The sequence below is a fragment of the Lepidochelys kempii genome, chromosome 4 (genome assembly GCF_965140265.1).
Source record: "Lepidochelys kempii isolate rLepKem1 chromosome 4, rLepKem1.hap2, whole genome shotgun sequence".
In the NCBI taxonomy this organism is placed as follows: Eukaryota; Metazoa; Chordata; order Testudines; family Cheloniidae; genus Lepidochelys; species Lepidochelys kempii.
The window spans coordinates 44184024-44203228 of NC_133259.1; the positions used below are offsets into that span (position 1 = coordinate 44184024).

The 19205-nt window shown below is 45.6% G+C and overlaps 1 protein-coding gene across 4 annotated transcripts in view; it reads right to left on the minus strand.

Annotated features, from left to right (window-relative positions):
* SCLT1 (sodium channel and clathrin linker 1) overlaps window positions 1–9735 on the minus strand; it is a 137010-nt gene extending 127275 nt beyond the window's left edge. For 2 of the 4 annotated variants that reach the window (XM_073341115.1, XM_073341117.1), the window contains exons 1-2: window positions 9633–9735; window positions 8196–8310 (exon numbers count right to left, since the gene is read on the minus strand). In XM_073341115.1, coding sequence (XP_073197216.1) covers window positions 8196–8229 — 34 coding nt within the window. In that variant the 5' untranslated portion in view covers window positions 8230–8310; window positions 9633–9735. Of the gene's footprint in view, window positions 1–8195; window positions 8311–9632 lie in introns of those variants that run through there. The other 2 variants (XM_073341116.1, XM_073341118.1) reach the window with 2 other exon arrangements.
* Between the last annotated feature and the right edge of the window lie 9470 nt (window positions 9736–19205).

Genomic DNA, 19205 nt, shown 5'->3' on the forward strand with positions numbered 1-19205 from the left:
CCTACAACTCTGCATTTTCATGTAAAATGTTTGACTTTTGTTTATATAATATTAAACTAATCATGAGTGATATGTATAACTTCCTTGAGGAAAATACTTGAATATACAGACTTTCATATGTTCAATATTATAGTTAACATATTAATATTATGCCTCCTGCAGTTTTACTCTTTATTGGTACAACTCCAAATTAAATTATCAATTTACTACCACATCCAACTAAAACTAAGTAATATGGTATGCATTCATGAACCACTTTTTAAGATACAAAATATCTTAAACTAGAACTAACTAGTTTTTCCCAGAGTGGTAAAAAACACCCCTGGTAAATATCATGCCATCCCTGACAAGATAGAGGGAGCATGTCAGAGTGGCTTCTTAGAAGAAGCTGAATGAGAGCACAAGTGACATCCTCAAAAGAGGATACATTGCTTTTTGGGGAAGGCCAAATATAACAGGAACTCATGGCAGCACTTTGGGATCATAAAGAAAATGGGGAATTCCAGATTGGCTTAATTATTAGAGTACTAGTACAGCTGTGTGTGCATGTGTGTGAGAACAAAAAGCAAGAGTTTTGTTTTCTTCCTTGTGTCAGAGCTCTCTAGCATTTGGCAAACACAAAGCTGTGGGTGACAGCTTTGAATGGAGAAGGAGGAAGAGTAAAGCAACAGGCAAATTAAGGAAAAAATCCATTAACACAAGGCAATAATTCCAAAATTAAACAAAAGTATACTTCATTTTTTCTTCATTTTTTTCCCACCCAAAATATGAACCAGCACAACAGCTATACAGCTTGCTAAGGAAATGTTCATGGTAACGTAGCTACTCAAAGAAAATGATGAGACAGTGATGATTGTCTTAACTCCTTGATTGCTGCTTCAAAATTTCCAACTTATTTAAATAAGGGTCATGCATGTACACTCTGCAGATAATGAACATACTGGCATTAACTTCTCACTTTGTTCTGAAGACCAGAATCACAGATTATCTGCTGCAAATTTTGCAAAGTAATGTTTCTGCACAAAGCAGTAAGGGGTTCAGAAAAAAAACTTGAGGTAGTTCAGAAATAAGCACTATTATGAACTTTAAAAAAACAGACAAACTGAAGTTAGGTTGCTTTTAAATGTGACTCTCTTTTTTCAAAGAGCTCTCACTTCCTAATGTATTTCAAATATATACATAAATAACTACTGGTGTTCTCCAGAAAAATATTTATAAACCATTCTGTACACATTTTCTGTCACACTCTCCCCATCATTCTTTATGACTAAGGATATTTGCTTAAATATAGTATCTACATCCTAAAGAGGATATGTAAATACTACTACATATTTCTATAATTTTTAGTCACATGCCTCATGTGAAGAAGAAACAGTTTAAGGTGGTATTTCAGCATATATCTGAAGGGTGGGGTTTTTTTTTTTTTTTTAATTCCCTTACTTTTGCACATCTGTGAAATCCATCTCTCAGGTAGGCCCTAATCCTGCAAACACTAAGCCCTAGTCTACACTAGGACTTTAGGTCAAATTTAGCAGCGTTAAATCGATGTAAACCTGCACCCGTCCACATGATGAAGCCCTTTATTTCGACTTAAAGGGCTCTTAAAATCAATTTCCTTACTCCACCCCTGACAAGTGGATAAACGCTTAAATCGGCCTTGCCGGCTCAAATTTGGGGTACTGTGGACACAATTTGACGGTATTGGCCTCCGGGAGCTATCCCAGAGTGCTCGATTGTGACCACTCTGGACAGCACTCTCAACTCAGATGCACTGGCCAGGTAGACAGGAAAAGAACCGTGAACTTTTGAATCTCATTTCCTGTTTGGCCACCGTGGCAAGCTGCAGGTGACCATGATGGAGTCCCAGAATCGCAAAAGAGCTCCAGCATGGACCGAACAGGAGGTACGGGATCTGATCGCTGTACGGGGAGAGGAATCTGTGCTATCAGAACTCCGTTCCAGTTTTCGAAATGCCAAAACCTTTGTCAAAATCTCCCACGGCATGAAGGACAGAGGCCATAACAGGGACCCGAAGCAGTGCCGCGTGAAACTGAAGGAGCTGAGGCAAGCCTACCAGAAAACCAGAGAGGCGAACAGCCGCTCCGGGTCAGAGCCCCAAACATGCCAATTCTATGATGAGCTGCATGCCATTTTAGGGGGTTCAGCCACCACTACCCCAGCCACGTTGTTTGACTCCTTCAATGGAGATGGAGGCAACACGGAAGCAGGTTTTGGGGACGAAGAAGATGATGATGATGTTGTAGATAGCTCACAGCAAGCAAGCGGAGAAACCAGTTTTCCCGACAGCCAGGAACTGTTTCTCACCCTGGACCTGGAGCCAGCACCCCCCGAACCCACCCAAGGCTGCTTCCTGGACCCGGCAGGCGGAGAAGGGACCTCCGGTGAGTGTACCTTTTAAAATACTATACATGGTTTAAAAGCAAGCATGTGAAAGGATTACTTTGCCCTGGCATTCACAGCTCTCCTGGATGTACTCCCAAAGGCTTTGCAAAAGGTTTCTGGGGAGGGCAGCCTTATTGCGTCCTTCATGGTAGGACGCTTTACCACTCCAGGCCAGTAACACGTACTCGGGAATCATTGTACAACAAAGCATTGCAGTGTATGTTTGCTGGCGTTCAAACAACATCCGTTCTTTATCTCTCTGTGTTATCCTCAGGAGAGCGAGATATAATTCATGGTCACCTGGTTGAAATAGAGTGCTTTTCTTCAGGGGACACTCAGAGGAGCCCGTTCCTGCTGGGCTGTTTGCCTGTGGCTAAACAGAAATGTTCCCCGCTGTTAGCCACAGGGAGGGGGAAAGGTTGAGGGGGTAGTCACGCGGTGGGGGGAGGCAAAATGCGACCTTGTAACGAAAGCACATGTGCTATGTATGTAATGTTAACAGCAAGGTTTACCCTGAAAGAGTGTAGCCACTGTTTTATAAAATGTGTCTTTTTAAATACCGCTGTCCCTTTTTTTTTCCCTCCACCAGCTGCATATGTTTCAATGACCACAGGATCTTCTCCTTCCCAGAGGCTAGTGAAGATTAGAAAGAAAAAAAAACGCACTCGAGATGAAATGTTCTCAGAGCTCATGCTGTCCTCCCACACTGACAGAGCACAGACGAATGCGTGGAGGCAAATAATGTCAGAGTGCAGGAAAGCACAAAATGACCGGGAGGAGAGGTGGCAGGCTGAAGAGAGGGCTGAAGCTCAAATGTGGCGGCAGCGTGATGAGAGGAGGCAGGATTCAATGCTGAGGCTGCTGGAGGACCAAACCAGTATACTCCAGTGTATGGCTGAGCTGCAGCAAAGGCAGCTGGAGCACACACTGCCACTACAGCCCCTGTAAACCAACCGCCAACCTCCCCAAGTTCCATAGCCTCCACACCCAGACGCCCAAGAACGCGGTGGGGGGGCCACCGTCCAAACAACCACTCCACCACAGAGGATTGCCCAAAAAAAAGAAGGCTGGCATTCAATAAATTTTAAAGTTGTAAACTTTTAAAGTGCTGTGTGGCATTTTCCTTCCCTCCTCCACCACCCCTCCTGGGCTACCTTGGTAGTCATTCCCCTATTTGTGTGATGAATGAATAAAGAATGCATGAATGTGAAGCAACAATGACTTTATTGCCTCTGCAAGCGGTGATCAAAGGGAGGAAGGGAGGGTGGTTAGCTTACAGGGAAGTAGAGTGAACCAAGGGGTGGGGGGTTTCATCAAGGAGAAACAAACAGAACTTTCACACCGTAGCCTGGCCAGTCATGAAACTGGTTTTCAAAGCTTCTCTGATGCGTACCGCGCCCTCCTGTGCTCTTCTAACCGCCCTGGTGTCTGGCTGCGCGTAACCAGCAGCCAGGCGATTTGCCTCAACCTCTCACCCCGCCATAAACGTCTCCCCCTTACTTTCACAGATATTGTGGAGCACATAGCAAGCAGTAATAACAATGGGAATATTGGTTTCGCTGAGGTCTAAATGAGTCAGTAAACTGCACCAGCGCGCCTTTAAACGTCCAAATGCACATTCTACCACCATTCTGCACTTGCTCAGCCTGTAGTTGAACAGCTCCTGACTACTGTCCAGGCTGCCTGTGTACGGCTTCATGAGCCATGGCATTAAGGGGTAGGCTGGGTCCCCAAGGATACATATAGGCATTTCAACATCCCCAACAGTTATTTTCTGGTCTGGGAATAAAGGGGGTGGCTTTACATCAAGGAGTATTTCAGGCAGGACTTCACGGAGGGTTCCAATAAGAAATGGTGCACCTAAGTTATTGTTCTTATTGGAACAAGGAGGTTAGCCTGGCCTCTGATTGATACATGGCTAGATTTACCTCGCTGCACCTTCTCTGAGAGTGACTACAGTGTGACCTAGAGGAATGAGTCCCCTAGACAGGGGAGGGGGGGGAAGCAAATGAGTACAAAACAAATCTGGTCTATTTCTTGTTTTGATCTACTCCATCTATCTTTTACATCTTTGGCTGGCAGCAGACGGTGCAGAAGGACTGCGTGCCATCCACATCTCATGGCTGCTCGGCAGAAGATGGTACAGTACGACTGCTAGCCATCCTCATCTCTTGCCTGCCCAGCAGAAGATGGTACAGTACGACTGCTAGCAATCCATATCGCCCGCCTGCTCACCATAAGACGGTTCAATAGGACTGACTGCAGGACTAAAGAGAATGACCTGGTCAAGTCACTCCAAATTTAGTCCCTGCGCCCATGTCTGCCCAGGCGCTCCCAGACGACGTGGCCAAGAGCACCTCGGACACGACGAGGACAGCTACCAGTCGTATCGCACCGTCTGCCGCCAGAAGGCAATGGGTTGCTGCTACTGTGTAGCAATGCCGTACCACGTCTGCCAGCACCCAGGAGACATACGGTGACTGTTACCTGAGCAGGCTCCATGCTTGCCATGGTATGGCGTCTGCACAGGTAAGTCAGGAAAAAAGGCGCAAAACGATTGTCTGCCCTTGCTTTCACGGAGGAAGGGAGGGAAGGGGGGCCTGACGATATGTACCCAGAACCACCCGCGACAATGTTTTAGCACCATCAGGCATTGGGATCTCAACCCAGAATTCCAATGGGCAGCAGAGACTGCGGGAACTGTGGAATAGCTACCCACAGTGCAACGCTCCGGAAGTCGACTCTAGCCTCGGTACTGTGGAAGCACTCCGCCGAGTTAATGCACTTAGAGCATTTTCTGTGGGGACACACACACTCGAATATATAAAACTGATTTCTAAAAAACCAACTTCTAAAAATTCAACCTTATTCTGTAGTGTAGACATACCCTTATTTACATGCTTAAATTAAATGGGACTACTGAAGGGCAGAGAGTTAAGTACACGTGTTAGTATTTGCAGGATCAGGGCAACTCCTGATCACCAGATGAGTGCATGTTGTGGTGAGTCTCACCTACTACAAATCAATGCTATTAAACAGAGCCCCACTATAGGTATAGATGAGGTCCTTTTAATAATATCTAACATTGTACATTCCTAGTGCATCCACCTTATGAATATAATAAACATTCACTATTTGAAAACCTTGACTTCTCAGCCATGAATCAAAACACATTGAATCATATCAGATCTACAGTAAACCTCTAACCAATATCTCACAATTGTAACCTACGCTCACGTATAGGTGAGAATATAGGTAAACTCTATCTTTGTCACTATGTCCTGTCCTGGTACTTCTTAACAATAAGTCTTTTGGGAAGTCAGAAGCAAGACTAAAATCCCCAGACAGATTAAGCAAGTCACCTCACTCAGTTTGTGCTGGGCTAGACAGTGTGAACTCAATTTGGGTGGGGAAAATAATGGAAGTATGCAAGTGCAAAAAACCAACATAATAAATACCAGGCACTTTGATTTGCCCCCCCCCTTTTTTTTTAAATAAAAAAAGCATTGGGCTAGGTGCAGAAATCATACAAGTTACTATTTAAACACACAACCTCCTCCCCCTCTCCCACCCCCAATAGTGGAAAGAGGGTCTGTTACAGAAGCTCTTCTTCTCCACTACAGAGGTGCCTTTTTATAACTCAAAAGGTGAATTTTCACCTGAGGTCATCCCAACCAGCTGTTCAATATATTTCTTTATTTAAAAAAAAATAAATAAATGAAGTTGTGCAATCAGTGCAATTCTGTTATATATTACTCCACTTGTTCTGTTACAGTTTGTTAAAATGTTAGCAGGCAACCCTGATGCAAGGTCTCATTTCCAACCCTACACCCCCTTTCCTGAGGAAGGCTTGATAAAAATCCTCACGAATTTGTACAGGTGAAGACAGACTCAAACTCTTAAGAACAATGAAAAAACAATAAGGTTCTTAAAAGAAGAATTTTAATTAAAGAAAAGGTAAAAGAATCACCTCTGTAAAATCAGGATGGTAAATACCTTACAGGGTAATCAGATTCAAAACATAAAGAATCACTCTCGGCAAAACCTTAAGTTACAAAAAGACACAAAAACAGGAATATACATTCCATTCAGCACAGATTATTTTATCAGCCGTTAAACAAAAGGAAATCCAACACCTTTCTAGCTAGATTACTTACTAAATTAACAGAGTTTCTGAGACTGCATTCCTGATCTGTTCCCAGCAAAAGCATCACACACACACACACACAGACTCTTTGTTCCCACCCCCACCCCTCCAGCTTTGAAAGTATCTTGTCTCCTCATTGGTCATTTTGGTCAGGTGCCAGCGAGGTTATCTTAGCTTCTTAACCCTTTACAGGTGAAAAGGTTTTGCCTCTGGCCAGGAGGGATTTTATAGTTCTGTATACAGAAAGGCGGTTACCCTTCCCTTTATATTTATGACACCCCCTAAGGGGGTGCAGAGTACCTGGGCCAGACCCTACGGGGGACATGGAGCACCACCCAGTCCTGGGATGGCTCCGCACCTGGCTATGGGCCCAGCTGCCAGCCCCAGAGTCACCCCTGTTCCTCTCCCCCTCCCCTGAGATGCAGCCCTGCTCTCGCCACCAGCTGGGGGGGCACTCACAACCCTGAAAAGTTTGGAGATCACTGATCTATACAGTACAGCAGGTCACTTCCTGTTTACAGAATGTAGCCCTATGGACATACCAGAAAAATGTTGTAGAGCTGGAAGTGCTTATTGTATATTTTAAGTTTACCTTCCTCAGAACCTTAGTAGTTTTATCTATCAATTCTATCAACACAGAGCATCCCTTACAAAAGAATAATACTGATGCCCGTTTGTAGTGAAGCCTATTTCATGAACAATAACTAAAAAAGATGCCTATTTTCACCAAGCAAGAGGAAAAAACATACATATTCTAATTTCATAGTCCCCAAAAGAAGATTCATGTGAGGTTTCTATGGATACACAAGAATCAAGTTTTATACAATTTAGTTGAATAAAAACAGAAATACCAAGATCTCATCCCCAGTACTTCCGCTCTACAAATAAGTCTCAAAAGATAACTAAGAAAATTCCCTGCATATATGATAAAATTAGAGAAAGGCATTACTGAACACTGACAGAGTATGGGCAACACTGGGAGTGCTCTTCTGCACCATCTTAGACACAGGAGAAGTCCAAGTAGGTCCCCTTCCAACATGTCTAATCCTACAGAGCACATGCCAACCACCTCTCAACATTGTAGGTAGGTGGGGATGGGAAATGAAAGCTAAAAGCATCAAAGGTTTCAGAGTAACAGCCGTGCTAGTCTGTATTCGCAAAAAGAAAAGGAGTACTTGTGGCACCTTAGAGACTAACCAATTTATTTGAGCATGAGCTTTCATGAGCTACAGCGTCCGATGAAGTGAGCTGTAGCTCACGAAAGCTCATGCTCAAATAAATTGGTTAGTCTCTAAGGTGCCACAAGTACTCCTTTTCTTTTTGCAAAAGCATCAAAGATCCTGAGACTGAATTTTTGTTTACTATCGTTATTAAAGACAAACCAGAGTTGTTGACACAAAGTTATTTTCTTAACTAAGTGTTAGGAGAGAGTTTTATAGAAAGTAACTCCTAAAATTACTGTACAACAGAACAGGGGGAGAGGGGTGTTCTGTTTGTTTACTCTGGGACTAGGAGGGTCAGGTTTCCTGTTCAGCATCTATCTTTCAAACACTCAGCGAATGAAATACAGTTACAGGTTATGGAGAAATGTAATTGCAAGACTTTAAGTGCACAAAAATCTATTTTAAGTCTAGGTGGAGCTTACTTTGATCTCTTAGAAAATTGATCTCTGTTGCCATACTTTAATCTGCATGTGCAGTCCGATGTTGGTAACAAAGAGATTCAGTAAACTGCTGTTTTTTCCAGCTATGCTGCAGAGCCTGAAAGAGACAAAAACAATAATCAAGCATTTTAACTTTAAATAACAGCCTATTTCTGCACGTTAGTTTCATTTTGTCCAGGTCTGGCAAAGTATTACAGCCTCCAAACTGCAGGGGGGAAGAGCACAGGGAGCAGTGTTTTGTCAGTCAAGCCAATCAACTATCCCCCTTAGTGTAGCTGATAGACCAGTGGTTCCCAAACTGGGGTTCACGAAATGTTACGGGGGGTGTCTCAGGAAAAAAATCCCTAATGGCAGACAGAGCTGTCCCTTGGGACCCCTGGCAGCACAGGGCCAGCAGCTTGGAGCCCCTGGACTTCCAAGAGCTAAGCAGGTCAAAGCACACGTATCTATCACACTGAGGAGATTTAAACTTCAAAACTCCTTATAAGAAATGAAAAGGGAAGTGGATATTTTTTGCCATTTTAAAAATTAAATAGACAGCTAGTATTGCTTTTTAAATTATTATGAAGAACAAGTTTAAGCTTTGTTGTAACGTGTGTCGTTTGCCTAGACTGCTCAAGACCTGAATGCTTGTGTAGGAGGAACTCTTTGAGCTGGCTTCTTAAATAGCTTCATGCTGTTTCATGTCTGGTACTCCTTGATGAATTATCAGAGCCTTGTCTTATAACAGGCTTATTCAAAGTGGTACAAGCTACAAAAGTGAGATCTTGGAAGAGTGTTGCCCTTTTCATAATGTAATAGTGTGTATAAATAATAATAGTGTGTAATAAGCATATCATAAAAACAAATTCTATATTTCCAAGATCACTGCTTTTATCATTTATACTCAGGGAAAGGAGAAAATCCCTGGAAATATTCATTTTTAGGACGGGGTTCACGAGACACTTTAGTGAAAGGGATCACAGGTTGTTAAAGCCCGGGAACAAGTGTGCTAAGACCCCAGGCTCCAGCCCCTAACCAGCAGCTCGCGCTCTGCCCAGGAGTCTCCCAGAGGCGGCACACTCCGCCCCACCCCCCAGGAAGTGCCCCGTCCTGCTAACAGGGGCGGTGCGGGCTCGCTCGAGCTCCGCCCCCCCGCCCGGCAAAACCCACCAGGCACTAGAAGGAGGGGGACGCCCGCCGACGGCTCCGCACGCCCTGCCCCGAGCGAACCCCGGGCCGCCCCCGGGCCGCCAGCGAGTCGCAGCAATCGGCTCCGGGGCGCGCGCGCGGGGGGCACCGCCGCACACAGGTGTACAAACCCCGCGGCAGTTCGGCGGCGGGAGACGACGACCCTGGGGCCAGAACGAGGCTCAGCGAGCCCGCGCAGCGACTCGCCCTGTGACCCACCCCCTTTCCGGTACAGCAGCCAGCTCCTACCTGTCCAACGCGTACCGCCAGCCCCGCTAAAAACTAGCGCTCCTTCCAACTGCCTTAGCGACCGACGCCGCGAGGAACTGGGCCGCTCACGTGACAGAAATCAATCCACCAATCGGAATCCGAGGTAAGTGGGAAGCGGTTTCTTATTGGTGTAATTTCTGCATAACCATGCGGGTCCGCCTCTTTCTCCCACGTGGGGTAGGGCCGGGCAAGTAGGCGAACGCTGTCATCCAGCGACGGGCAGCGGCGCGCGGTAGGTGGAATCGCCAGCCCCCTTCTGTTTAGGGGAGCGGGCGCAGTAGCTGCCGCCCCAGCCTGTGCCGGGGAGTGGGAGCCGGGTGCGGTGGGCGGGGCCTGCGGGCTAGGTAGGCGGAGACAAGCAGGAGAGTCAGGCCCTAGTAGAGCTCTAGGAGCCTGCAAAGTGAGAGGGTCCTAGAGATCAGGCTCCAGCTGGAGCCGGGAAGTCTACATAGTAATGAAAGCTGGTGAGTCAGCTGGCACAAGCCTGAGTTAACTGGCACTGGCCAGCCATGGGTGTCTCGTTGCAGTGTAGACATTGTCATGCTTTATGGGTATCTGTTATTGCTGTCAGCTATTCTGTCCACTCAGGTGGCAGAGATCTGTGCCGTGGAGCTAACCTTGCTGATGACTTGTGTGGGTATCCCTTTGATGCAACATGATGGAATTTGGTTTTAGGGTTTGTTTGTTTTAAAACCTAGGAAACTACAAACAAAAAAGTAGTAAAAAGAACATTATTAGGATTGCAAAGTCAAGCACTCAGAAGTCAAATACCAGAATTATAGTTCCATGTTCAACCTTAATTTGGTCCCTTTTTGTGTATGCATTATTATAGTTTTGAATTATGTGATCATATACTATTTTTTCCTGGAATTTATTTTTATCCTTGTTGGAAATTCCTGAAATAAGCCAGAAATGTTTATTGGTCACTGCTAGTGCTTCTATTCCGACTATAAAAAGTATGTGGTATAGAGGGCACCAAACTCTATTTCTCTTTAGCACTATAAGGGATATGTGTAGAGATGCCAATAGCAGAAACAATCCAGTACCAGTAAATTTTGGCCCTACGCTTAGTTATATATTTAATAAGTAATTTAATGCACTCAAAGAGCTGTGAGTATATAAATCAAACACTGGTAATTTTTTACATTCATAACTTGAGGCTATGCTATGCAAGTTTTTTCACACAGTTATGAAAGTTCCTTTGTTGTAGAGCCTGTTTAATCAGAATTTGCATATCTTAATTGACTGGTGAGCATTTTGGAGTTTTCTTATAGCAAACGCTCAAGCATAGAATTATGGGGGAGTATATATCTTGGTACTCTGTCACTATTTTAACCCATTTCTTAAGCAACAACCTATGTAGATTTAGATGTTAATGTTTTCCACTTGAAGAATAGAATTTGCAATGTATACTGTCTCACACTTTAGGGTTTGATCATGCAATCCTTATGCAGGAAAATCTCTGGACTTCAAGAAAAAATGTGCATATCAGGGCTTCAGGTCAGGCAGTTAATGCTTTAATATTTCAAAGACCTTTACCAGACTACTCAAATCTGGAGCATGGAGTTCTGAAAATGAAGGCACAGGCAAAATTCTACATCCCTGTACAAAAGAGCAGACCTCACTTAAGTCAATAGGCCAAATTATCAGTAAAGTTGTACCTGCTTATATAATATCTGAATTTGGCTCTATGGTAGTTGTATCCACATATCTGAGAAGAGAATTTGATCCTCTGTGTTTTGCATATCTCTCATACTAGCAGCTGTCTTTTCAGCCATCTTTTCTATGCATTTTTTCCTATAGTAATCGTGAGTCTGTGGAGTAAGGCCTGGTCTAAACTATACGCTTAGATTGACGTAACTTGCCTTGCATTGACCTAGTTGTGCAAGTGTCTTCACTTAAATTTGGCTCCCGGTGACATATACCTATTTAGTAACACCACCTCCCAGAGCGGTATAGAGTCACGGTTAATTTAATTAGGTTGACACAATATCAGTGTAGACACTGTGTTGCTTATGTTGACAGTTACTATCTGTCGCACAATGCCCCATGCTGACAATGCAAGTACTCCTGGTGAGGACACACACCACTGACACAAGGAGCCAAGTGTGCACACACACACACGAGCGATTTAATAATTGTGAAGGCTGTATGCTGATATAAGTTAGGTCGACATAACTTTGAAGTGTAAACATGGTGTAAGATTCCAGGAATGTCACCCTTTACCCGTAAGCCTAGGATGTTTGTTGACTCAGTGTGAAGCAATGGAAGCAGCTACAAGCATGGTTGAGAACTTTTGTTCGGAATACCACCAGGTTCAATTGTCACTGGGTTTCTGTTAGCCGACGGCCAAGGATGTTTGGTGAGGTGCCAGCTATGCCTGTTTATACCATCAGTGACTTTAACCGCTAGGACGCACTGTCCCTTCGCGGCGGGCAGCCCGGGCTAGGCTGACGGATGCCCCAAGGTCCTAACCACCCGTGACTTTAACTGCTAGAGCTCAGAGCTCCTTCGCAGCGGGCAGTCAATACTGACTGACAGGTGCCCCAATGGCAGCACTAAGAGCCTCTCCACACCCGTGACTTTAACTGCTAGAGCTCAGAGCTCCTTCGCAGCGGGCAGCCAGGATTGACTGACAGGTGCCCCAAGAGTTTGCCCCGTGGAGGCGGCACAACTCAACGCTAGGCTCTTAGTACTCTCACCTAATGGCCAGGCTTTAGAGCCAAAACGGCTGAGGTTCTTTAATTGTGTTGGCTGCTTTACAGTAAACCAGAGAAAACAAGTCAGGCTTATGCATAAATGGTTACCAAAAATTTATTAAGCTAGATTCTAATCATGTGGTTACAAAATTGCTAGTGCCTACTTATTTAAATGTAGAGATGTTACACACACAAACAAGTTACAAAACTGAAGCCACAATCCCAAAGAAAGAAAACAAAGTATAGAGCTCTATTTCAAAATATGTGTACACTAAAGATAGGAGATCAGGTGTGGGTGCTTCTTACCCTCCTTGCATCTCTCGATTCCAGCGGTGCCAAGCCAGGATCGGTCACTCAATTCCGCGGAAAGACGAATAAGGGACAAGGCGTAGGGACCCTCTTAGCTGCAGAAGCCTTGGGAGGCTGTCACTTATCTGACCAGCAGATAGATAGTGAAAAGCACTCAAAAATCATGGTGCTGTAGGTCCCCTACTTATACCTCTGTACTCCTTTATTCTCTTTCTCCTTTCTTATGCCAAATTGAGGCTGGTCTGTCGGGGTGACGCCAGCTTTTGCAAGAGTAGTTTACACTTGCAAAGGAGAGAAACAATAAGTTTCGACTACTGGACATTTCTTTTATCAGGGTAAATATTTTCCCACCTAGGATGTTGGTGTGTGTGCATCACGCTATTTAGTTGGGGCTAAGAGCCATGTCTGTCACAGGGCCTCTGCCTGCTGTGAGCTTAATCGTCCTATCTGTTCCCAGAGGCACATTGTAGCAGCACACCTGTGCTTTCACAGCTTCAAAGGCTGTGCTGGAATATATGTTAAGTGCCCTGTTCCTGCTTCCTCCTGTGTTTCCAGCAATGCTGGTCTGAGGCGGGGGCGGGGGGCTGGCTGTCTGGCTACAGTTTCACAGTCTCTTAAGGTAAAATTTGACTTTGAGTTACACCCATGTGGAGTGCAGCTACAGTAAAGCAGTGGCTCTCAACCTTTCCAGTCTACCCTGAGTAGTTCCAGACTGTACCCGTTTCAGGAGTCTAAATTGCCTTGCATACCCCCAAGTTTCACCTCACTTAAAAACTACTTGCTTACAAAATCAAATCTAAAAATACAAAAGTATCAGCACCTTATGACTAGAAAAATTGCTTACTTTCTCATTTTTACCACATAATTATAAAATAAATCAATTGGAATATAAATATTGTTGTCATAAAAATAAAGGGAAGGGTAAACCCCTTTGAAATCCCTCCTGGCCAGGGGAAAGCTCCTCTCACCTGTAAAGGGTTAAGAAGCTAAAGGTAACCTCGCTGGCACCTGACCAAAATGACCAATGAGGAGACAAGATACTTTCAAAAGCTGGGAGGAGGGAGAGAAACAAAGGGTTTGTGTGTCTGTCTGTAGTCGTCTTGGCCAGGGACAGAACAGGAATGGAGCCTTAGAACTTTTAGTAAGTAATCTAGCTAGGTATGTGTTAGATTATGATTTCTTTAAATGGCTGAGAAAAGAATTGTGCTGAATAGAATAACTATTTCTGTCTGTGTATCTTTTTTGTAACTTAAGGTTTTGCCTAGAGGGGTTCTCTATGTTTTTGAATCTAATTACCCTGTAAGATATCTACCATCCTGATTTTACAGGGGGGATTTCTTTATTTCTATTTACTTCTATTTTTTATTAAAAGTCTTCTTGTAAAACACTGAATGCTTTTTCATTGTTCTCAGATCCAAGGGTTTGGGTCTGTGGTCACCTATGCAAATTGGTGAGGCTTTTTATCCAACATTTCCCAGGAAAGGGGGAGTGCAAGTGTTGGGAGGATTGTTCATTGTTCTTAAGATCCAAGGGTCTGGGTCTGTAGTCACCTAGGCGAATTGGTGAGGCTTTTTACCAAACCTTGTCCAGGAAGTAGGGTGCAAGGTTTTGGGAAGTATTTTGGGGGGAAGGACGCGTCCAAACAGCTCTTCCCCAGTAACCAGTATTAGTTTGGTGGTGGTAGCGGCCATTCCAAGGATAACGGGGGTAATATTTTGTACCTTGGGGAAGTTTTGACCTAAGCTGGTAAAGATAAGCTTAGGAGGTTGTTCATGCAGGTCCCCACATCTGTACCCTAGAGTTCAGAGTGGGGGAGGAACCTTGACATGGTGGCACAGTGGTGGGATTAACCTGAAATCATTTTGAGATCCAGTTGAGATTTTTTGAACTAGAAATACAGATTTTAAAAAGGAATTTTTAGGAAGTCCAGAAGGCAGCTTTGAAACTGAAAGCAGCTTGGTTTCTCTCTGCTTTGTGGCCAAGCAGAGACAAAAGGGGATTATCTTGTGAATTGCAGGTTTCATTTGCCTGGAGGCAGGGTACTTAACTCCTGCAGGGAAATTCACAGTCTTCCAACCCAGAGGTTTGTTTTTTTTTCTTTTCTTCCTAAAAGTAAATAGGGGGTGTGTGCTCTACCCATTTGCCTGGAGACAAAAGTGGCAGGGTTTTTTTTAGGATTTTGATTTTTTTTTTTGTTTTACAAGGAGCACAGGTTTGAAAAGAAATTTTTTTTTTCTTTTCTTCGTTGGGCTGGGTAAGCAGGTTTCCAAGTAGTTGGAGGTTTTTTGCTTTAATTTGGGCCCAGAGCAGAGACAAGGGAATTGTCTTTTTCTGTAGGCTGACAATCACTATCAGAGAATAGGTATTCTATTCCAGCACAGCAAAATTTTACAGCCAAGTTTTGTTTGTTTATTTCTAAACCTCAGGTGTAAAGTTAGTTAAAAACAGAGAGGTTAGAATGACCAAATCCTCAGCTCGACTACAGCTGGAATTAGCCAAATTTCAGGCTGAGGAAAAACAAAGGGAACATGAAAGACAGATAGAACTCATGCGGCTGAAGGAGGAGGTACAGGAGGCTGCCCACAAGAGGGAAATGGAGGCAAGGAAGCATGTGGAGGAGGTGGAGAGGATAAAGGCCCAGCAGAATATACCAACAAACCCTAGCAATCCTTCTCCAGGTACCACTTCCCATCCCAGAAAGTTCCCCACCTACAAGGCAGGTGATGATACTGAGGCCTTCTTAGAAAACTTCGAAAGGGCCTGCCTTGGGTACAACATCTCTACTGACCAATACATGGTAGAGCTGAGGCCGCAGCTCAGTGGACCCTTAGCTGAGGTGGCAGCTGAAATGCCTAAAGAACACATGAACAAGTATGAACTGTTTAAATCCAAGGCGAGAGTCAGAATGGGGATAACACCCGAGCAGTCTCGTCGGAGGTTCCGAGCCCTAAGGTGGAAACCAGACATGTCATTTACCCGACATGCCTACCACATTGTGAAACATTGGGATGCCTGGATATCAGGAGCAAGTGTTGAATCTCCAGTAAATCTGCCCTTCCTAATGCAAATGGAACAATTCTTAGAGGGTGTTCCTGAGGAAATAGAAAGATACATCCTAGATGGGAAACCCAAAACTGTAATCGAGGCAGGAGAGATTGGAGCCAGATGGGTGGAGGTGGCAGAGAAGAAGAAAACTGGTCGCAGTTGGAGCGGAGACCAGAAGGGACCACCCCAGACCACACCCTATTACCGGGGGCCGCCCAAAGCCCCACCTACCTCCCAAAGAACCCTCCAGACCCCTTATCGTCCCACCACCCCATTCTCCAGCAACCCTCCTCGTCCCAGTGACCCGTCAGCTGGACGATGTTTTAAGTGTAACGAGCTGGGGCATGTAAAGGCCAACTGCCCCAAGAACCCCAACAGATTACAGTTCATTGCACCGGAATCACACCAGAGGTCCACAGGCCCAGATACCTCCCAGATACCCTTGGAGCGGAGGGAAACTGTGAGTGTGGGCGGGAAGAAGGTCACCGCGTGGAGGGACACCGGAGCACAAGTGTCAGCTATCCATGCTTCCTTAGTGGACCCCAATTTAATCAACCCAGAGATCCAAGTGACGATTCAACCCTTCAAGTCCAACTCTTTCAATTTGCCTACAGCCAAGTTGCCTGTCCAGTACAAGGGCTGGTCAGGAATGTGGACTTTTGCAGTCTATGATGATTATCCCATCCCCATGCTGTTGGGGGAAGACTTGGCCAATCATGTGAAGCAGGCCAAGAGGGTGGGAATGGTCACCCGCAACCAGGCTAAACAAGCCGTGAGGCCTAGCTCTGTTCCGGAAACTTCTATCAGGACCCAGTCAGAGGTGATGGACCTGGACCCCAGGCCAATGTCTGCAACAGCAGTAGTGGATCCAGTCCCAGAGACCCAGACGGAACCAGTCCCAGAACCGGAACCAGCCGAACAACCAACACCAGACCCCGTGTCAGCACTGAATCCAGTACTTGCAACCTCAACACCAGAGGGCCCCACCGAACCTGAACTGGCAGCAGCCGATAACCCTACACAAGAGGCTCAGCCGGAGCCTGAATCCCAACATAGTGCACCAGCGGAGAGCGGTTCACAGTCAACAGAAACAGCTCCATCTCCTATATCGCTTCCAGAGGGACCAAGCCTAGGTCCACAATCCCATGAGGAACTGATGTCTCCAGGATCAAGGGAACAGTTCCAGACCGAACAGGAAGCAGATGAAAGCCTCCAGAGAGCTTGGACGGCGGCACGGAGCAACCCACCGCCTCTCAGCTCTTCTAATCGATCCAGGTTTGTTGTAGAAAGAGGACTTTTATACAAGGAAACTCTTTCTGGGGGACACCAGGAAGACTGGCATCCTCAGAGACAGTTGGTAGTTCCAACTAAATACCGGGCCAAGCTCTTGAGCTTAGCCCATGATCACCCTAGTGGCCATGCTGGGGTGAACAGGACCAAAGACCGTTTGGGGGGGTCATTCCACTGGGAGGGAATGGGCAAGGATGTTTCTACCTATGTCCAGTCTTGTGAGGTGTGCCAAAGAGTGGGAAAACCCCAAGACCAGGTCAAAGCTCCTCTCCAGCCACTCCCCATCATTGAAGTTCCATTTCAGCGAGTAGCTGTGGATATTCTGGGTCCTTTTCCGAAAAAGACACCCAGAGGAAAGCAGTACATACTGACTTTCATGGATTTTGCCACCCGATGGCCGGAAGCAGTAGCTCTAAGCAACACCAGGGCTAAAAGTGTGTGCCAGGCACTAGCAGACATTTTTGCCAGGGTAGGTTGGCCCTCCGACATCCTCACAGATGCAGGGACTAATTTCCTGGCAGGAACTATGAAAAACCTTTGGGAAGCTCATGGGGTAAATCACTTGGTTGCCACTCCTTACCATCATCAAACAAATGGCATGGTGGAGAAGTTTAATGGAACTTTGGGGGCCATGATACGTAAATTCGTAAATGAGCACTCCAATGATTGGGACCTAGTATTGCAGCAGTTGCTCTTTGCCTACAGAGCTGTACCACATCCCAGTTTAGGGTTTTCCCCATTTGAACTTGTATATGGCCGTGAGGTTAAGGGGCCATTGCAGTTGGTGAAGCAGCAATGGGAGGGATTTACACCTTCTCCAGGAACTAACATTCTGGACTTTGTAACCAACCTACAAAACACCCTCCGAACCTCTTTAGCCCTTGCTAGAGAAAACTTACAGGATGCTCAAAAAGAGCAAAAAGCCTGGTATGATAAACATGCCAGAGAGCGTTCCTTCAAAGTAGGAGACCAGGTCATGGTCTTAAAGGCGCTCCAGGCCCATAAAATGGAAGCATCGTGGGAAGGGCCATTCATGGTCCAGGAGTGCCTGGGAGCTGTTAATTATCTCATAGCATTCCCCACCTCCAACCGAAAGCCTAAGGTGTATCATATTAATTCTCTAAAGCCCTTTTATTCCAGAGAATTAAAGGTTTGTCAGTTTACAGCCCAGGGAGGAGACGACGCTGAGTGGCCTGAAGGTGTCTATTACGAAGGGAAATGTGCTGGTGGTGTGGAAGAGGTGAACCTCTCCATGACCCTTGGGCGTATGCAGCGACAGCAGATCCAGGAGCTGTGCACTAGCTACGCGCCAACGTTCTCAGCCACCCCAGGACTGACTGAACGGGCATACCACTCCATTGACACAGGTAATGCTCACCCAATTAGGGTCCACCCTTACCGGGTGTCTCCTCAAGCTAAAACTGCTATAGAACGGGAGATCCAGGATATGTTACAGATGGGTGTAATCCGCCCCTCTGAAAGTGCATGGGCATCTCCAGTGGTTCTAGTTCCCAAACCAGATGGGGAAATACGTTTTTGCGTGGACTACCATAAGCTAAATGCTGTAACTCGCCCAGACAACTATCCAATGCCACGCACCGATGAACTATTAGAGAAACTGGGACGGGCCCAGTTCATCTCTACCTTGGACTTAACCAAGGGGTACTGGCAGGTACCGCTAGATGAATCTGCCAAGGAAAGGTCAGCCTTCATCACACATCTCGGGCTGTATGAATTTAATGTACTCCCTTTCGGGCTGCGAAATGCACCCGCCACTTTCCAAAGACTTGTAGATGGTCTCCTAGCGGGATTAGGAGAATATGCAGTCGCCTACCTTGACGATGTGGCCATATTTTCGGATTCCTGGGCAGACCACCTGGAACATCTACAAAAAGTCCTTGAGCGCATAAGGGAGGCAGGACTAACTGTTAAGGCTAAGAAGTGTCAAATAGGCCTAAACAGAGTGACTTACCTTGGACACCAGGTGGGTCAAGGAACTATCAGCCCCCTACAGGCCAAAGTGGATGCTATCCAAAAGTGGCCTGTCCCAAAGTCAAAGAAACAGGTTCAATCCTTCTTAGGCTTGGCCGGTTATTACAGACGATTTGTACCGCACTACAGCCAAATCGCTGCCCCACTGACAGACCTAACCAAAAAGAAACAGCCAAATGCTGTTCAGTGGACCGGAAGGTGTCAGAAGGCCTTTAAC